This window comes from Podarcis bocagei (genome assembly GCF_964188305.1).
Source record: "Podarcis bocagei genome assembly, chromosome: 6".
NCBI lineage: Eukaryota > Metazoa > Chordata > Lepidosauria > Squamata > Lacertidae > Podarcis > Podarcis bocagei.
Window position 1 is genome coordinate 24,028,009 of NC_138130.1, and position 19,444 is coordinate 24,047,452.

A 19,444-nucleotide genomic window follows, 5' to 3' on the forward strand; every position below is an offset into this window, starting at 1 on the left:
ATTTTTTCAGGGTTGTACACAGCAGGCATTGTCTTACTAGGACAGTTGCTCTGAGACATGCAATGCTATGGATGATTTAAGGGAGCAAATTCTGCAAAGTGCTGTGCACTCATGTGGCGAAAGAGTTTCTCCACACTTTGGCATGTGGTGCAGAATATGGCATTTCTTTTTCAACATCTGTCCCACAACGGCAACTCATTCTTTGCTTCGCTTTTGGCACATTCTTTTTCCCTGAATTGTGGAAAATAGCATGCTTGCTGCTTAGAATTCGTCATTTAAGCTGTGCTTGCCAAATGCATATTTTAAATAGAAAATGCAGAGCAATAACGTTGCCACATTAAATCACAGCACCCAGAAGTGGGTTAATTGATCTTTTCCATGTGTTACAGCTTTGGCTAAGAATCTTTGAAGCAAATAGTCCTCTGTCTACAGTATTTCTTTATTTTATTTATTTCTTTATTAAATTTGTAGACTGCCCTTCATAGAAAGATCTCGGGGAGATTTACAGCATAAAAATACAGAATAAAACCACAAAGTACATAATAAAAACAAGAACAAAACAAACCATTAACCCCCCCCCCCATAAACACATTCAAAAGGTCATAGACTGTTCATCAGCCAAAGGCTTGGTTGAAGAGGAACTCTTTTGCCTGATGCATATAACTGTACAATGAGGGCGCCAGACAAACCTCCTTGGGGAGAGCATTCCACAAACAGTAGACAATTTTTCTCCCTGGAAAAAGCAGCATTGGTTTTGAATTCAGAGGTGTCAACTTGAATAAAATATTGAGGGGGCCAAGGTAATCACAAGATGTGGTGTCCGCATAACCATTTGAATGGCAGTGCCTATCAACTTTGGGGAGACGAGTCCCTTCAAATAATTTATTGGGGGGGGCAAGGGATCTTGGCTCCTAGGAGTTGGCTCCTATGATTTGGAAACAATGAATTTGGACTGGAGGGATTATCCACCATTCTTTGCTTAGAATGAACCACCTGTAACCAATCTGTGAAGTGGGAGATGCTAAAGCAATGTGCCTCAACTTTAAAAGTTCAGGGAATTCAGGACTTAATTTGAGAGAGGAGCATTGCTGAAGTTGTTAGTGATAGTTGTTTAGGTAGTGATTCATAAACCCATGTTGTTGTTGATGATGATGATAACGGTTCAGAATATGAATTTGTCTGCCCTGTAATGATCAGCTGCGTCAAGCATCATTTCCTAGTTCTTCTGTGTTCACGCTGGCCAGACTACTTTGTAGGTGCACGCACGAAAGGTCTTAATAACCTCTTACTCCCTATGAAACTCTCATTGATTGTGACTTCCGGGGAGGAGATGGTGGACTGAACATTTTCTGTCGACAACTCTTTGACAGAGATCATTATGTGGTGATTAATGATAACCAAGCCATAAATTGTAGAGTTGGAAGGGACCCTGAGGATCAGCTAGTCCTGTTCCCTGCAGTGCAGCTGCCCCATAAGGGGATCAAACCTGCAACATTGGCATTATCAGCATGATGCTCTAACCAACTGATTTTAGATTTAATGGTATTTATAATCTACAGCCATAGGAGAGCATTAAATAGTTAGCCACTTATTTAATGTATGTATGTATGTATTTATTTCTAAATAGTGTTATCGGACACCCTAATCCCTGCCAAGCCGTGCATGGAATTCCAGGTGTCTTGGTCCCCATTCAGGGTCTGTGCTCCTTTGGAGAATTGAAGATGGGGTGGAACTGTTGTAGCTTTAAGAAATATGGTCTATTCACATATATACACTTTTACTCCGCATGGAGGGAGTACAGACCACACAGCATGGCCATCTCAAGAGGGGCTTGCCCACCACAGTCCAATGCATCTCTCCCAGCCTGCCTTCAGCCAGCCTGCTCAAGGCTATACTCTTCCATTGGGAGTCGCTGACATGTGCTTCTCTCCTCCTCCTCCCTCCTCCAAAGTAAATCCTCCATTCATCGTATTGTGTGTTGGCTCCTGCGTTGATTCACCTTCGTTCTCCTCATCGGTCAAGTCTGGATCAGCAAAATACCTTTTGTGCACCTGGTAGACTAACAACATTGGCACAACATGTCAAAGGTCATAACAGACAGGATTGAAAGCATTTCAGCACTTAACCGAACCTGGTGTATCAAGGAAAAGCTGGGCTGTGATCTGGTACCCGCTTACCCGTGAGTAAGCCCCACTGAACTACAGTGGTGCCCCGCAAGACGAATGCCTCGCAAGACAGAAAACTCGCTAGACGAAAGAGTTTTCCGTTTTGGAGGTGCTTCGCAAAATGAATCTCCTATGGGCTTGCTTCGCAAGACGAAAATGTATTGCGAGTTCCTGCGGTTTTTTCCCCTTCCCCCCCTTTTCTAAGCCGCTAAGCTGCTTATCAGCTGATCCGATAAGACGATAAGAGCCGCTAAAAGCCGCTAATAGCGCTAATCTGCTAATCCGTCAAGGGGCTTGCTTCGCAAGACGAAAAAACCGCTAGACGAAGAGAATCACAGAACGGATTCTTTTCGTCTTGCGAGGCACCACTGTAAATGGGAATTCCTTCTGAGAAGATATAGCTAATAGTGTACTGTTGTTGTTGTTAAGGCTGGTATCGCTTGCTAATGCTGAGGGGTGCTTAACAGCCAACCTCTCTTCCCAGAGATTGTAGCTCTGGGGTCTCCAAACAACTCTCAGCAGCCTTAGCCAACTACAGTTCTCAGGATTCTTTGGGGAAAGCCATGGCTGTTTAAAGTGGCAGGATACTGCTTTAAATGCATGGTGCAGATGAGTCATTAAGATGATACAACTTAAGGTCTCATTTGCACAACCCAGAGAGTTGTAGACTGGAGGGGAATTGAGCAATACTGGGTGTATGTGGCAGCTGTATGGCTCAATAGCCACCCCTGAGAGATGAGCAATAAATCATGAACACTAGTCTTGAGATGAAATTACGGCCAAGGCAGGCGGTGGAAGGCCTTGTTGAAGTCAACGTGCAAAACTCTGGTTTGAGTTTCCATGTAAGCCATGGTTTAGAGCAGTTTGTTAGCCTTTTATTTCTGTTTGCTCACTCCCTAGGTGCAGTGGCCTTCGAAGCTGGAGCAACACCTGCAACAATGCTTTGCTAATCGTGGCTTCTGATTCTGATTTGCTGGCTGATTTGCCGATTCAGACACCGCACCAAACGGTTAAGCTTTAACATCCGTGTTTTAGTATGATGTTTGAGCTGAGCCAGGTGACATATTCTGCTTACGTTGTTGGACAACAGCAAAGGTTGCGACTGGATTGGCAGCCAAGTCCACTCACCCCTTTGGGGGCGATCCTTTGTCTTGGATGGAGGGGAGGTTGTATTCTTTGCCTGCCCCTCCAAAGGCTGGGGTATCCCGTTAAAGGGATCTGGGGAGAGTGGTCATGTCCATGTGCCCAGGCAGGGCCAGGGCCAAAGGCACTCCCCCAGACGGTGGTCCCTGTGGGGTCGACCCTGTTTGATGTAAGTCTTACGAACCCCCGCCTGGATTGACCTGCACGTCACTTCCAGGGGGCAGGCCGGAAGTATTTCAATTGCCCCGTGCCCAAGCCAAACATCTTTCATCTGTATTCAATAGAGTTGTGGCCTGTTTTGATCCAAACTGATCATACTGGCCTCTTGTTTATATGGGTTGGGGAATGGGGAGCACAAGGCAATTTACTTGTACGGTTTGCAACCTTGATGATTCTTGGATTTGTTAATTCATTTATGAGCAGTATTGTATTGACAAAGTCAGAGTTTCTTGTTCTGTTTGGTTATTGTTTTTAACTATATATATATATAGAGAGAGAGAGAGGGAGAGAGAGAGAGTGTTAAAAGAAATGGAGTAAAAACCCTTGTTCTAATGCAAACTGAGAAAAAGTGGGGGGAGAGAGATTAGAATGGGGTGTACATAGGGTGATTTACCTCCCAAAAACATTGCTGCAAGTATTAGCTGGAAAATACTGTAGATGAGAGGGAAAGTAAACATCAGCTCCAATTGTTCTGGGCTGAATGAGAGCTGTACTATGGTGGAAGCGAGCTGAGTATTCTGCATCCCCGTTTCCAGAGCTACAGTACGACACCTAAAAGAAACAACATTATTAAAAAATCACACACACACAACCACATAAGGAGATTTAGGGTGCTTTCACTCCCCACCCTAGGTTTTTACTGTGAAATCACCACATCTCGTTCACTCTCTCTTTATGGTGAATCTGCACAACGCCATCATCCAAACATTCTCATATTTAATAATAATAATAATAATAATAATAATAATAATAATAATAATAATAATAATAATTTTTATCATTTATACCCCACCTTTCTTGCTGGGTTTTCCCAGTCACTCTGGGCGGCTAACAGGATATATCAAAACAATAAAACATCAAACGTTTAAAACTTCCTGATACATGGCTGCCTTCAGATGTCTTCTTAAAGTGCTTTATCTGCTTGACGTATGATGGGAGGGTGTTCCACAGGGCAGGTGCCACTACCAAGAAGGCCCTCTGCCTGCTTCCCTGTAACTTCACTACTTGTATATATGCAAGAATCTCAACAGGTATAGATGCCTTTAGCACCACCTTTATAAAAGGTTGGGGTTTTAACATAGGTCGTGCCCTATTGAGATAGTAAACTTATCAAAGCTTAGCATATATTGATCACAATCTCTGCGGTGAGCACTTCTTAATGGTCCCATTGATCTATTCCTTACATTAACATTTTAATGAGCACTAAAATAATTTATCTTTAATGAAAGAGTGATTATATGCTATAAAGTCATAAAGATATAATATGTTTGGTTTATCTATTTTTTAAAAGCTTTTTAAAACAACTTAGCCATGTCACAGCAACAACAACACCATGGTCTACTTGTGTTATAGAACCATAACTTTACAACATTATAATTTTTTTCATGAAAATATATAGCTTGAAAAGCATTTCAAAGCTAATTAAAAGATCAATTAAGAAAAATAAACGAGGTCATAAAAAGGTACCTTCCACAAGGGTTATAATGAATGTGACCTGACTATGTCGCACACATTAGTGCTGACAGAACATAATGTGATGTACACATTGAAAAGGCACTGTGTTCCTGATAGTGTGACAGCCAATTGCACTTCTGCTGAGAGGTTTTCTTCCCATCTAGCGGTATATAAAATTTGTAAAATAAATAAAATAAATATGAGCAATGATTGGGTAGGCTGGGAGCAGCTCTGAACTGGCAGTATTATCATCATGTTGTTGTTTAAATAAAATGATTAAATTTAGCTAGGGCTATACAATACATTTTAAAAAGACATACACACTTTAGAAATTGTCCTCATGTTATATATTTAAACAATGAGCCTGGCTTGGCTGCATCGCTATTATGTTTATGGGCTACATTTCATTAATCTGCACGTGGCCAGAACAAACCAGAGATTTCACACACTGAAAAAAGTGGTGCAAAAGTAGACCTACTCAGTTTGCAATACACTAGGTAAATTTCGACTGCTGGAAGTCTCAGGATGCAATGCTTTGGGTGCATATTGGGCAGTGAGACCCACTGAAATCAGTGGGGATCAATCCCAAGTTAGCATGCATAGGATTGCGCTCCCATTCTCTTAACTCCGTACCCAAGGGCTCAACGATATGACTGGAATAATAGGAAGGCTGGGGAAGTGAGCAAGGAAGGCACTGGATATTTATCCAGTCATTTGACCAGGGGCAGCCAATCTGTATGCCTTCCAGAGATTGTTGGACTACAACATGCAACATCCCAGGACCCAGACCATGGACAATGCTTGCTGGCAGTTGTAATCCCATCAGCGCTCGGAGAGCGCCATGTTAGCTCCCTCTGCAATTGACCAAGGGCAAGATGGAAATAGTTTGAATGGCGGACGGTGGGTTCTTTAAGAATCGGTGTGAACTTCCCTGCTGAGCAACCTCACCTAAAATTGCTCACTTGCATTCTGAATGCACACCTTGAAATTGGCCCTGGGCGGCTTCACCTTGAGCTGATCCAGAGTCATTTACGCGATGCATGAATGTGTGACTAGTATCCTACTGCATCAATGTATTTTGTGTCAGTGTACATTGCAAAAGAGGGAGAAAGACCGAGACATTAAATTTGCAGATATAGCAGTAAGTGACCTTCCTGACTCTGCTGCGAAGTGCATCTTATATTGCCATTCCACTCAGGTACCTTGCGGCTGCTCGGACCTGTATGCATATCAAGGCCTTTAAAACAGGGTGCTGTCTGCCCATGCATGTCTTTCAGTCCCTGATGTGCTTTCTCAACTTGGCTGGCCTTTGCAAATCTCTGTTCTACAGCACAAACTAATGGGACGTCCTTTGGGTAATCACTGAGGGACTTGCCAGTCACCTCTCTGTGTTGAAGCCATTAGTCAGCTCCCAGGAAATGAGAAGACAAATTTGCTTGTGCACAGCACCAGATAAGTGGATTGGGCACGGCTCGCGAAATGTTGCCGCAGTGGGGATGCTGAGGAACAACTTTATAAAAGTATTTCTTATAGCTTTGTAGCTGCAGAAGAGCTGTGTGTTGGAAAATGGCAAAAAACGAGATGTTCTGCAACATGTTTGGAGCGTTCCAAAACTGTTGCGGTGCATTTGCAAGCATTACTCCAACGTGTGTGTATACATCAAGGCTGAAGGAAACAGAAGCTGTTCCTTTCTTGTATTCTGGAGCCTTACCTGTGCCAGGACTGGCCAGCTATGCGAGCCAGAAAAAACCCCACCGAATAGCCAGCGAATGGGAAGATGGTTCCGATAATCCAGAGTGCAGGAGTGATAGTCCAGGAGCCCTGGTACAATATCCCTCCAACCACAGCTATGAGCACTATGAGAACTGCACCACCAATGGAACCAATCTGAGGGAGGAAAGAGAAGGTCAGTACACCTTGACATTTCTGGGTAGCTTTTGGATATGCATTTGGGGAATGTCACACCTTACCTTGAGTACGATTTTAGCTTTTGCGGGCCATCGATGCTTAAAAAATATTCCGAGCGAAGCGGGAATGACAAGTGCTACCAGGGAAATGCCTGGAAGGAGAAGAGGACAGGTTGGGTACAGAACTCTTTGCTTGAGAAGGGTGAGGTCCAAACAATGCAATCTCTTGAAAATGCAAGTTTGGGGAAGGGGTCAATATATAATAATAATATACCAATTTATTACTTATACCTCGCCCATCTGGCTGGGTTTCCCCAGCCACTCTGGGCAGCTTCCAACAAGAGATTAAAAATACATTAAAATGTCAGTCATTAAAAACGTCCCTAAGCAGGGCTGCCTTCAGATGTCTTCTAAACATCAGAAGGTCCCTGGCTTCCTCATGTAGGGCTAAGAAATACTCCTTGCCTTAAACCTAGGAGAGTCACTGCCAATCTGTGTAGACAATACTGAGCTGCATGGAGCATAGGCTCCAACTCTGTGGGGCTGAGGAAACCTCACCCCCAAAGTATGCGGCAATAGGGCTGAGCCCCATCAATCCTGAGGGGCTGGGCCTCCTCATGGTCTCTTCCCGACACGCATGATGTGTCACACATGTGATGTCATGCACATGCGATGAACCCCCCCCAATGTCAGGTGGAACTCTGGCATGGAGCAATGGTCGGATTCTGCATAAGGCAGCACCCTGCGTTCTTTATTTCAATTCCCATGCTTTCTCACACACAGTTGTCTTTTCTACCTTGAAGGATCATTCAGGAAGCTCGTGGCTGTGTAGGTGGGGATTTTCCTGTGGATGACAGAGCGAGGGATTGCCTTAACAGGGTCACCCAGGGATTGCCATGCATGAGACGGTGCCGCTGATCAAAGTCCTGACAACTGCCTGCTGCACCATGCTGGCTCTGTGTTTGATAGCCTATAAAAAGTCACACGTTCACCCAGTTGGATAACAAAAATACAGCTTTATTTCTCCCGTGGTTAATCGTTGTCATTCTGTGGCATACCTTTTCTTTTTTTACAATGCTATGAAGCATTGATTTTTGCCTTTGGGGTTCTACTTCTATAGCTGGCACTAGTTTAAAGCTTCTCTCGTTGTGTGGCATTCAAGGGTATTTTGTTTCTCAGAAGAAGAAGAAAAAATTATCGTATTTTTCACCCTATAGGACGCCCTTTTTCCCCTCCAAAAATGAAGGGGAAATGTGTGTGCGTCCTATGGGGTGAATGCAGGCTTCAGGAAGCTATCCCCCCAGCCCGGCAAGCTCCGGGAGCGATGGCGAAGCTGCGTGCAACTTCGCCATCGCTCTCGGACCCGTTCTGAGGGCTGGGGTCAGGGGAAGCTCGGGCTTCCCCCGCCCTGCAAGCTCCGGGAGCGATGGCGAGGTTGCGTAACCTTGCCTTCGCTCCCGGACCCCCAGCCCCGAGGCTAAAAACGAAGCCAGGACAGTGAGCGGGATGTCCTGGCTTCTTTGCTCTTTGGGGCTCGGGGGGGGGGTAATTTCCCCCCCCCAAATAAGTGCGTCCTATGGGCCGGTGCACCTTATAGGGTGAAAAATATGGTAAACAAATGGCTTCTTGGTTCTTGGAAGTGGAGGCAGAGAGTAATACTGTTGTCCCATTATTGTGCCATGCACACAGCATGCCTTAGTAGTAGAATGGTATAGATCTGAAGGTAATTTTGGATCCCAAGGCAACAAATGTTGACCAGAAAATGATACCCAAAGAACTGACTGGTTAGCTGTAGCGAATATGTGAAATTGCTCCATTCTTATTGCCTCTTTAGAGTTGCTCAGTTGCAAAGGTCTGCAAAAACAAAAGTCACAACTGCTGGAATTCCCTTACTACAGCTTAAACTCTACACCAAGCAAACCTATAACCCATTGACACCCACAAAGTCCTTCCCACTTTCTTCCTAGACCCTTTGAGGTTTCTTCCAGTCTCCCTTTCTCCCTTTCATTGTTTCTCACGTTCTTGCTTTCCAGGCCACTGACTACATTGTTCCTCTTCCTTTCAACACGCTATCACCTAACCAGCCATAAAATTCCGCTTCTCATTCTTATAATATACAGCCCATGCCTATCAAGTGCTGTGAAGTTTCTTCAGAGCTTTCTTAGCTCCTTGCCTCAGCTGATTCTTTTCTGTCCTTATTTTCCCCAAGTCTCATTCTCTACTTACCCTTTCTTCATGCTCCCTCTTGGCTACTCCACATTCCTTGTGTCTAACCCCTTCCAATTCCATAGCATCCCTACAGCCTAGAACCTGTTCCAAATATGCAATCTGAATATGGGTGGGGTTTTAATTCCAGTCACACTAAGATATTCCCGTCTCCTCACAGAAGCTGGACTGCAACCTGTTTAGTTTCCTTAGCAACTGAACATTCCATAACACACTGTCTTGGTTGATAAGTTTCACCAGAAGCTTTATCACCACATGTGCAGAACTATATAGATTGCTTGTTTTTTCCAGAACTTCTGCTATGGCTGCATTATGATATCATGTTTGGTGCAGAACACATCCAAGTGAGCATCTGAATTTGTTGGTAGCAATCTCCAGCACTCCACATCTAATGCCTGTGTTACCAACCTGTCTGGACTTTCTGCTAGCAAAAACTGTGGACAGAGCTTGCACATTTATTTATTTTTTGTACATGGTAACTTGACAGTCTGGGCATGATCTTTTGGTTTTAAGTATATGAATAATATCACTGGCCACAAACTATACTAATGGTCACATTGGCTACCAGCCTGTTCTTCAGATCTGTTAAGGGGACCAGAAGACAGTCTTTCCATCACAGTCTTATACAAAGGATTCTTGATATAAACATACCTGTCTATTTATAATAGTTTGCTTGTCACACAATTCTCCCTATATTCCATGTTCTTTTGGAAACATATATTAGTTCGTTTTGTGTTTTCTTGGCACAATGGCTATTCCACGTTCGTTTAGTTAAAACGTAAGTTTAGCATGTCTTTTCTTGCTGATTTTATCTCATCCCACATGAAATCTGGGAGCCCTTACAAATGCACCCCACAATTCATCCCAGAATTGAAGTAAATTTTGTGGAGATCTTTGCACCTGATGGAAATGTCAGGGTGCAACTCTGCAGGGTGCAACTCAGTCCAGCTTCTACTGAGCATTTAAACTTCAAATGTTATCAGTACCATCATTCCATTTCCACAAAGGATGTTGATTGATAATGTGGAGACATAGATACACAGCCCCTCAAAAAACAGAAGTGTGCATTGATGCTGTCTTAACTGAACTTATAAGGGCACCACTGGAAATGTAAGACACATCCTGGGCAAAAGCCTGGGGCACTCTGGTCCTTATTGTGAGGGACCATCCTACATTGTGCCAGCGCAGACTGTGTAGCCTAGGAGGAAGCTACTCTGGAAGCTCAAATAAGTGTGCACATCTGGAGTGAGGGAATGGGAAATGATGAAGCAGCACACTCACCAACCCCTAATTCAGCACTACAGAGGTGCTCTACACTTCTGAGTGTAGAGGTCAATGGTGCATTGGCATTGTAGACTTATGGTGGAATTCAATGTCATGCTACAGCTAGTGTTCCACCAGCCAAAGCATTTCTGCTTGTTGGGTGTCCCATCTTGCCATGTTTGCTGTTCTGGGGGTTCTCCTGACCAGGTTCGGGGGAGAGGGGGTAAAAGTCCCCTTGCACGAATGGGACTCACTGTGCCGGCTTCCGCTAGATCCACTCCACTTCCCAGTGGGGAGGAGTTGCGGTGGACCGCGTGGCCACCCACTCCCCACCGGGGGTGGGGGACTTTGTCCCCCATTGCCTGGGGGATCCCAGCCATGTCAGAGCCCGGTCAGCCAATCCGCTGGCTGTAGGGGCGTGGCCGGGGCCGTTTAAACAGAGGAGCGAGCCAGAGGACTTCCTCTTTGGCTCGCTTCCTCAATCACCCGCCCTCCCTCCCTATTTTGCAGGTTAGGCAATGGCCTTGCTATGGACTTCGGTTGGTCACCTTGGTTGTCTGAGGGGCCTGGTAGGAATTTTTCCACTTGGCAAATTGGCACTGGCCACTTGGTTTTTGCCTACCTCATAGTAATCGTCACAACTTTGTTAGGGTTAGGGTTAGGCATTGTTTGACCTTGTGTGGGGGAGGGGAGATGTGGCCATCACCTGCCCCTCCATGCTTAAGGGTATTCCGTTAAAGGAATCCGGGGGTGTTGATCTAGTCTGAAGCCCGGCTGGGGGGCTAAGGCCTTGACACGACCCCGGCGGGAACACCAGGGGGAGCTTGAGTTGGTTCACATCAAAAGGGCTCCCCCTACTGGTGGCTTACCCTTACTGGACTTCCTGCACAATGGGCAGGAGTCAGATACAGTCAGGTCCAATCAATGCCTAAACCAATACCGCTCACAAGTTGTGGCCAAAATTTGCCCAATAACATAAACCTAATATCTGTGTCCTTGTGTGAGTTATTTCCAACGAGGGGGTGGCTGCGGGGTCTCAACACGCAACGCAAGAACTCAGTTGCATGGAGCCCTGCAGATGTATGATAAGAGAATGTTTGCTGTGGGAAAAGGTACAAATGTGACTTACCAATACTGTCGTAGGGGATTAAAAGGGAGCTGTAGTCTGTCCAAATTCTGGTATAAAGGAAGAGGCAAAGTGGCATCATTCCCATAGCCAGCAAAGTTGAACATGTTGTCATACTGATGCTGCAAGAGAATTGGTTGTGATTACTGTTTGTACCATGCAAGCTACAAATACTTTTTGCGTTGGTGAGTCCATGGCTTTTAAATGGAGGCTCAGCACAGACTTAGGCTGGTTCTTATGGCTCTGGAGTGGGTGTTTTGGACTACAACACCAACCAACTGTGTCCTGGCTGAGGCTCATGGCAGTTGTAGTCCAAAACACCTGGAGGCTGGTTTAAGGAGGTTGCTGGTTGAAAACAGTTGGAGAAGGTCTTATTCTCTCCTCTTCCTCATAAGAAGAAGAAGAAGAAGAGTTTGGATTTGATATCCCGCCTTTCACTCCCTTTAAGGAGTCTCAAAGCGGCTAACATTCTCCTTTCCCTTCCTCCCCCACAACAAACACTCTGTGAGGTGAGTGGGGCTGAGAGACTTCAAAGAAGTGTGACTAGCCCGAGGTCACCCAGCAGCTGCATGTGGAGGAGCAGAGACGCGAACCCGGTTCCCCAGTTTAGGAGACTACCGCTCTTAACCACTACACCACACTGGCTCTTGGAAGAACTTGTATGCTATAGCAGGGTCATCTGAAAAGTACAGGAACCTTGAGAGCCGCTTCTGGGTTGTTCGTACTATATTTGCTAAGTGGGGTTTTATGTCCCTTCAGTCTTGAGAGCACTGAGGAAGGAATGCTGTTTGATAGGATTATGTGGGTAATCACAAGATGGCGCCAAGTTAGAATGTGAAGCCTTTGGTTCTGAGAAAATTAAATTCTTGGCTACAATGAAAAGTCAAAACTGGTAAATGCCAGAATTGAAGTTTAAAGATGGTGGCCAAAAGTCTTTAAGCACACCTACCTGGGAATAAGACCCACTGAAAACAATAGAATTTACTTCCGTGCAGAGGTTATAGGATCACAGAAAGTGTTTAAATATGACACTATTTAAAAACAGGCCAATTCAGTCTTTTGCCAGACTGGGGGGGGGGGGGAGAGAAGGAATTTAACTCCTTTTCTCCATTAATGTTGGAAGTGGGTACAGATTTTTATTACAAAAGTATTCCAGGAAAAACCCTTTGCCCTGGTGCAGAAAACACAAGGGATGTGTGGGAGACAAAAGACAAGCTCAAGCAACATGTTATTGCAGGCATAAGTTTGTATGTTTCTCCATATGCATTCCATATGGAAGACCTTTCTCCCTGGCAAGCCATCCAGCCGGCACTGTGGATCACCTGTGAAGCAGGCCTTGTGGGTCTGAGGATCTCTGGAGTGGGATGAATATTTGCACCGTATAGTGTTTTGCTTTGTTTTTAAATGTCCTGCCTGAGCTACGGAGTTTCAAAGGCAACTTGGTAGTGCAGCAGGTCTGAGACAAATGTGTGTATTAGGATGGGCCCCGATGCAGAATGTAAGAGTTGTGCCACATGAGATTAAAAACAACAACACCCTCATATATTCCGGCTGTCTTCAAATATTGAAAGGGCTGCCATGCACAAAAGATGGAGCAGGATTGCTATCTGTTGCCACAGAGGGCAGGACTAGAATGCATGGGTGGAAATGGCCAGTAAGCAGATTTCAACTAAACATTAGGAGAAATGTCTCAAGGATAGGAGCTGTTCAGCAGTGGAACAGAAGCTCTCCTTCACTGCAGGTGTTTAAGCAGAGTCTAGTCAGCCTCTGTCACTCAGGGATGCTAGCACTGCATCTCTGATAGTGGCTGATCAGCCTCTGCCAAAAGAGACCGACATCACTGATGTGAAATTGAGCCGGGGTGTGTGTGTGTGTCTTACTATACAACCTTCAAGGTCTCTTCCTAATCTAAAGTTATTTGATTCAAAGCAGCCAGTCAGATGCTGCTGGAAGCTCTCAAGCAAGGTGTGGAGGTGATGGCCTTGATGGGGTGGTTTGTCTCATGAAGGATATGCCTAGCATTTTAGGGTGGGGGAAAAGTTCTTTCAGAGCCAAATTACTCAAGACACTGGGAGGCATGCCATAGGATCTGCTGCACGCCCCCGCCCCCACGATAAAAAGCTCAAAACAGTCTCAGGGGTTGCTGAATCAGATCAAGGCAGCAGTACTGGGGGAAAGAGTGACTTACCATCCCCCCCGTACCATTTTCCTAATGTACATTGCCCCTTATATTGCTTTTTGCCCCATCGGATAAACTCCAGGACAAATACTAATTTGGAAAAAAACTTTAGGTGGGAAAATGTGTGCTCCAAATGGGAGTAGAATCTATTGTTGATAGCTGTTGCTACTACTACTGTAGTGGGTTCTCCTGTTATTTCAAAGTCAGGCTGAGGTCAAATGGAATAGCCACCAAGAGGAGAGCACAAAATATGGTTTGAAGCTCAACATCAAAAAAACCACAAAGATCATGGCCACTGGTCCCATCATCTCCTGGCAAATAGAAGGGGAAGAAATGGAGGCAGTGAGAGATTTTACTTTCTTGGGCTCCATGATCACTGCAGATGGTGACAGCAGCCACGAAATTAAAAGACGCCTGCTTCTTGGGAGAAAAGCAATGACAAACCTAGACAGCATCTTAAAAAGCAGAGACATCACCTTGCCAACAAAGGTCCGTATAGTTAAAGCTATGGTTTTCCCAGTAGTGATGTATGGAAGTGAGAGCTGGACCATAAAGAAGGCTGATCACCGAAGAATTGATGCTTTTGAATTATGGTGCTGAAGGAGACTCTTGAGAGTCCCATGGACTGCAAGAAGATCAAACCTCTCCATTCTTATCAGCCCTGTGTGCTCACTGGAAGGACAGATCCTGAAGCTGAGGCGCCAATACTTTGGCCACCTCATGAGAAGAGAAGACTCCCTGGAAAAGACCCTGATGTTGGGAAAGATGGAGGGCACAAGGAGAAGGGGACGACAGAGGACGAGATGGTTGGACAGTGTTCTCGAAGCTACCAGCATGTGTTTGACCAAACTGCGGGAGGCAGTGGAAGACAGGAGTGCCTGGCGTGCTCTGGTCCTTGGGGTCACGAAGAGTTGGACACGACAAACGACTAAACAACAACAACATACTTCTCTATCTGCCCTTGCTGTTGTAACTGTGGCGTTAGAGTCAATAACTTTGCAGGTGAGCCTGGAATAGCAGCCTGAGTAGATAATACCAACCCAAAATATGTTTACCGATGGACTAGCATGCAATCGTTCATCATCAACAGACACATTCCAGATAACCTTATTAGTAGCTCTATACATCCAGCAGCTTTGTATGGGTTTCTCCCTTCTGGGAAGTTCAGCGTAAGTTTGCCGTGCGGCATCAAGGTTTGCTGTTCTATGGAGCCATGATGCAGGCAAGTTCCAAGCAGCTTTCTCGATTGTGTGGCTTCACGCCGCAATAATTTTTCAGTAATTAATGTATACAGCGTTGGCACTATAATTCAGGGAAGGATTTGAGTGAGATACCTTAGAGGCTATTCTTGTTCCAGGTATCTGATCATCATCATTATCATCATCTTTATTAAATTTATTCCATTACCTGTCCTTCACCCTAACATCCCAGCATGGGTTAGAACAATGAAAACACAACATTAGCATTAAAACACATTACTATACAACAGGGGCGCCGACTTATAAAAAATATTGGGGGGGCCCATACCGGGGTCCTGCTGCTGGTTCGCTCGGGTAGCCGGGAGAATGCAGTTCGAGGTGGCGGTGTTGGGGAGAGACCCTCGCTCAGGGCGCCACTAGACTTGGCGGCCGGCGGCCTATCTGGGGGGTTTTGGAGCGTATTTCGGCGGAGCGATTGGGGAGGAGGGGGCTTGTTGCCGGATTCTTCAGCTGGGCTGGAGATCCGCTGCTGGGGGGTCCCTGGGCCGAGTTGTGAGCACGGCCTGCTGAAGGGAGATCCAGCCGATTGCGCGACGGGGACGGCCGGGGCTCTCCGGCTAGGGCGCGCGGCTGGCTGGCTGGCGAGGGAGCAGGTGGGGAGGAGGCGGGGGTCCTCACTCTCTTAGGAAACGCACCCGCGCGCCCGATTGCCACGAAGTCCGAAGGGTGCGTGTGTGGAATTAAAAAGCAAAAACGAGATACGGGCAGGGCAGGCAAAGAGTTTTCTGCAAGAGGATGGAGGGCAGGTTGAAGAGAAAATCACTCAGGATGAGACAGTCAAATCAGCCATGATAAAATGGGCTCAGGATATTGGGTATAACATCATGTTTGAGGACTGGGAAAGGTTATGGACCACCAGAATGAAATTCACGGCATGTAATGCCTTGAAGGAAAATATTATGAAAATGATTTATAGGTGGTACATGACCCCAGTCAAGCTTGCAAAAATATATCACCTGTCTGATAATAAATGTTGGAAATGTAAGGAGGCTGAAGGGACATTCTTTCACCTCTGGTGGACTTGTCCAAAAGTGAAGGCCTTCTGGGAAATGATCTATAATGAGTTAAAAAAGGTATTTAAGTATACCTTTCCCAAGAAACCAGAGGCCTTCCTCTTGGGCATTGTTGGCCAGAAAGTGTTAAAGAAGGATAGAACTTTCTTTATGTATGCAACTACAGCAGCAAGAATACTTATCGCAAAATATTGGAAGACACAAGATTTGCCCACACTGGAAGAGTGGCAGACGCAATTGATGGACTACATGGAACTGGCTGAAATGACTGGCAGAATCCGAGATTTGGGAGAAGAAACAACGGAAGAGGACTGGAAAAAATTTAAGGACTATTTACAAAAACAATATAAGTTGTATGAATGTTAAAAATTTACACGATTCGGAAACTATAGCTTCAGCAATTAGATTTGGGAAACAGGAAATTATATTTTAAGTAAGAAAAGGTCAAAATCTAAGGTAATACTATGTTTAATTTAAGATATAAGTAACTGATGAAAAGTATGTTAAATTTAGAGGTATAGTATTTGAAAAGTACAAAATAAGGTACGAAACAAGGTAATAATTTGCTGATATCTTTATTATAAAGAATGCAGGGTAAGGGAGATGCGAGGAAGTCCAGTTAGTTATATAAAAAATGTGTTGAATGGTTGGTTTTCTTTTCTTCTTTTTCTTTTTTTCTTTTTCTTGTTCTTTTACTTTTTTCTTCAGTGTATGTTTCTAACTTTGTATTTGAAACCTTAATAAAATATTTATAAAAAAAGAAGAAGAGAAAATCCTTTCGCTATTCTGGGGCTCAGGGAAGTCTCAGAGCCGGAGGTTGGGGAAGGGACCCCCTTTGCTCTGCCCTCTTCTCCCGTCTTAGATTCGCATGGGGGTCCCCGCCCGAGCTTGCCTGGCCACCGGGCCACACAAGGGCCGCGCTCTACGCGGCACACCTTGCTAGCCGCGCAGCTGTCCTCTGCGGCTGCGGAGCGGCCCTGCGCCGGTGCCCAGCCCCTCTGGGCGCCCGCTGCGCTGCCAATGACAAGCGGGCGACGTCGCGGGCGGGGAAGGCGTCGCTTTCTTTCCCGATCCTGCATCCTCCCAGTCTTCCAGCCCTTTTTTGGGTTGGAAGCTCGTCTCGTTCGCCCTTCTCCTTTCTTCACCCTGCGCGCAATTTTCCTCCCTCGTCTCCCTCCCCATTTCTCCTTCCTTCCTGACTGACTGACTGACGGGCTTGGGCTCGGGCTCAGGCTCCGGGTCGGGCTCGGGCTCCGGGTCGGGCTCAAGCTCAGGCTCGGGCTCGGGCAGCCACAGCGTCGGCGGTGTTGGCGATCGGCGGCGCGGGGGGATGGCCCTCCCGGGGGAGCCGGCGCTGCTCAATGGGGTTGCCAAGGAGACAGGCCGGCCGCCCTCCTCCCCTGGCCCGGCGCCCCCCGCCGCGCCGGTGCCCGTTATCGAGCTGGTGCGCGCCGGGCGCCCTATAAAAGCCGCGGACGCGCCCACCGCCGCCCGAGATTATTGGGGGGGCTGAGCCCCCCCAAACGAATTTTTGAGGGGGCTCGGGCCCCCTCAAGCCCCATGGAGTCGGCGCCTATGCTATACAATATGAAAAGCAGTTTAAAAGAACTTAAGCTTAACAAAATAAGGTGGATCCTAAACATATACATCTCAAGAGTAAAAATCCAAGGAGAACAGATGTATCTTCAGCATTCACCAAAAGTTATATAATGAAGGTGCTGGACGCAACTCTGTGGGAAGTTCCACAACTTAGGGGCTGCCACATAGAATGCCATATCCTGGACTGCAACCTCCTGAGCTTCTGAGGGCAGTGGAATGAGCAAAAGGACACTCTCCACCAACATTAGCACCTGAGAGGGTCTGTAGGGAAGGAGGCAATTCCGTTGAAAGCCAATATCTCTTACCTTAGGTCCATGTCACCATCTACCCAGTAGGCTAAAATATTGGAAGATGTTCCACCAGGACAGCAGCCCATGATGATCACCACAACAGCTTGTATAGGAAGTATATTGAAGGCATACGACAGCACAAAACCAGTCAGAGGCATAATTCCAAACTGGCAGAGGAAGCCTACGGCTATGCCCCATGGCCTTCTAATGTGTCCTAGAAATTTCTTCAGCTCCACGTTGCAGCCCATGGAGAACATCACCATTGCCAACAAGATTGTTAGGACGGTGCTTAAAATGGTGCTCAAAACTCTGTTGTAATCGTCAGTAGATAGCACACAGGATGTGCCATTGCAAATCGTGGCGTTGGCAGAGCAATATGAAAAATTCGGAGTTGGCTGAGTTGTCAAAAATTGAGAGGTCAAGATGCCCGCTGTGCTTGAAAGGTGGTCCTGCATTTTTACAGCAACGAAACACTCTGCTAACCTCTTAAACTCTGTATGGATGCTAGTAACTCAAAGCAGTTCATTTTTAAATGACAAGGGGCAATAAAGTGCTAAATAAACACTTGAACTTGGTCGCTGTCAAGGTTTAGAGCTGAGAACAACTGCTGAGTCACAACATTCCAGTTGTACAAATGAATGTACAGACACTTTGAATCAATCATTTATCCCCAAATTTGACTTCAGGCCAATTTTTAATTTTAATATTTAAACACAAGGGCCATCAGGAAGGAATAGCGAATATAGTGAAATGAGGATCACGAGGACCTCTTAAGGGCTTACTTTCTCATATTTATTTCTTTGCCTTGCTTTGTTTTTCATTTAACTTAATGTGATATGCCACACTTTAAAGCAGCTTTCCCCAACTTAGTCCCCTCCAGTTATTGCAAGACTATAATTCCAATCATTTCCAGGAAGCATGGATTGGTGGGGCTTGTCACCCAACATCCAAAGGGCAACAGTGTCCTCATACCCAACCCTAATATTTCCAGCTGAAAAATACAATGATAGGTGGTCTGTGTCTCCTTGTCTTATTCTGAAATGTTGAGGTGAAACGCGCCCTTCATTCTCCCATGGTCTTCTTCACGTGTTCATGTTTGTGTCTCTTTGTACTCAAGGTTTATTATTGAAATTATCTTTCCTGGAAGATTGCCTGTTTTGACTACATTGCATAAAGGTAAGGGCAGCGTGTTGGCATTCATGATAATCTTCTTGACTACCTGAGAAAATTGGTGATATCGTAGGACTGTTCTCCTTGGCTGCAGTTGGAATTCAGGGGTCTCCAAGCAAAGGCAGGGGCAGTGTGCGGTGGAGCTCCTCACTCACAGATCTGCCCTGTGTCCCCTTAGATCAACATCTGATGCCCTTCTTTGTGGCTTCCTCCTTGAGAGGTCTGGAGGGTGGCAACACGAGAATGGGCCTTGTCTGCAGTGGCTCTCTGTCTATGGAATGCTCTTCCGAGGGAAGTTTACCTGGCGCCTTCTTTATATACCTTTAGGCACCAGCCAAAAACATTCCTTTTTAACCAGGCCTTTGGTTGATTTGATTGACATCCTATGTACCTTGGGGGGGTGTTATTGGGTTGTATTTATTTTGATTAT

At 45.7% G+C, this 19,444-nt stretch overlaps 1 protein-coding gene across 1 annotated transcript; it reads right to left on the reverse strand.

Annotated features, from left to right (window-relative positions):
- Positions 1–517: 517 nt before the first annotated feature.
- On the reverse strand, positions 518–18,299 carry SLC10A2 (solute carrier family 10 member 2; the record flags this gene model as incomplete). Its single annotated transcript, XM_081199159.1, has 6 exons — positions 518–2,059; positions 3,922–4,079; positions 6,694–6,869; positions 6,953–7,041; positions 11,508–11,626; positions 17,860–18,299. The coding sequence occupies 6 exons, from the start codon at positions 18,297–18,299 to the stop codon at positions 1,890–1,892; spliced, it is 1,152 nt and encodes a 383-aa protein (XP_081055285.1). The 3' UTR covers positions 518–1,889.
- Between the last annotated feature and the right edge of the window lie 1,145 nt (positions 18,300–19,444).